The sequence below is a fragment of the Belonocnema kinseyi genome, chromosome 6 (assembly GCF_010883055.1).
Source record: "Belonocnema kinseyi isolate 2016_QV_RU_SX_M_011 chromosome 6, B_treatae_v1, whole genome shotgun sequence".
NCBI classification, from domain to species: domain Eukaryota; kingdom Metazoa; phylum Arthropoda; class Insecta; order Hymenoptera; family Cynipidae; genus Belonocnema; species Belonocnema kinseyi.
The window spans coordinates 50,972,406-50,973,786 of record NC_046662.1 but is presented as its reverse complement, the minus strand read 5'-3'; the positions used below and the strand labels follow the sequence as shown (position 1 = coordinate 50,973,786).

The 1,381-nt window shown below is 30.2% G+C and overlaps 1 protein-coding gene across 1 annotated transcript in view; it reads right to left on the bottom strand.

The window, feature by feature from the left end:
• The window catches only part of LOC117175378, a 22,273-nt gene extending 21,151 nt beyond the window's left edge, over positions 1–1,122 (bottom strand). The window contains exon 1 of the mRNA XM_033365086.1: positions 482–1,122. Within this exon, the coding sequence (XP_033220977.1) occupies positions 482–699 (218 nt within the window). The 5' untranslated portion in view covers positions 700–1,122. The remainder of the gene's footprint in view (positions 1–481) is intronic.
• Positions 1,123–1,381: the final 259 nt, after the last annotated feature.

Genomic DNA, 1,381 nt, shown 5'->3' with positions numbered 1-1,381 from the left:
ATCATATTAAATATATATATATACGAAAAATTAATAATATAGAAAAATAATAATAAAATCGACCATAATCAGATCAATTAAATATACTAATTGGCGATATTCAATGGAAATAAAATTGTTCAAGTAAAAAAAAAATGATTTCAACAATGAAACATTAATGAAAAAATAATACACAAAATCTTGCAATTAATTTATTTATGAGGATCTATGAAAAAAAAATCAAAAAAAGGTAATAATTGAGGGCAATATTCCATAAAAATCCTTTTTGCGTTTGGGGTATATTTTGGGGGTTGAAATAAAAAATTAATGTTGGAATTTTTTTCTTTGAAGAGTTTTCATAAAATCATGAACGTATAGCCTGTACTTTATTATGCATTTTCATGTTTTTGACAGAATTGACAATAATAGGGGGGTGTTGTCAAAGAAATTTTATACTTTTTTTGGCACCCACTAAAAAAAAAATAATTTTTTTAAAGCATACCTTTCCCATTCCTCGCCGTTCAGCAATCCATCTCCATTCAAATCTAAAATTTCGAAAATATCTCGAACCCTACTTCCGTTTTCTTCCACTTCCTCCGATCCAAACAATTTTGCGCACAAGGTTCGAAATTCTTCAAAATCCAATCCTCCATCCTCGTTTTTGTCAAAATATTTCAAAACTTCCGTAGGCGAATTTCCAATTTCCTTTTCAAACTCCATCTTTATAATTTTGAGCAAAAAGGCGCCAACTTTTATGACTAATTAAAATCCAATTTAAATTTCAATCGCAGGTGAAATTAATTACTGAAATTTAAACTTGAGCCCTTTTTAAATTATATTTCTTCTATCAAAATGTAAAAAAAATTTTAATTAATTCTATTTTTATTTCTATTGCGTCAGCTGAGAGCTCGAACCGGCTGGTTTGTGTCTTTTGGAGAATTAAACTTTAAAGGGGGTGCACCGAAATATTTTTCGCTTATTGTGAGATGTTGAGCCTTTAATGAATCGCAATGAAATGAAGTTTTAATGGAATATTCGCTTCAGGGAGTGTAAAAAATCACTATCGACGAAATAATGTTCTGTTGCTTCGCAACCGCCACAAAGGGGAAATGCGAATGCGTCAACGCTGAATGATTTCTGTGTACTAAAAGCCGTCGGTTCAACGGCGGTTCCCCTCTGTTAAATACGGTGGTCTATACTATACTTCGGTCGATTAGGTAACCAACTGCCTTGCCCTTTAAAAATATATCGCAAGTCGCATGTGCCAACAAATAATTTCAAATACATTTTTTACCAAACACGAATTCAATTTTAAATTTAAAAAATTATTTTAAGAAAAAAGAATCTCTGAGAAACTAGTGATTTATCATCAAAGAAATTAATTTTTAACTGTAATGATGAA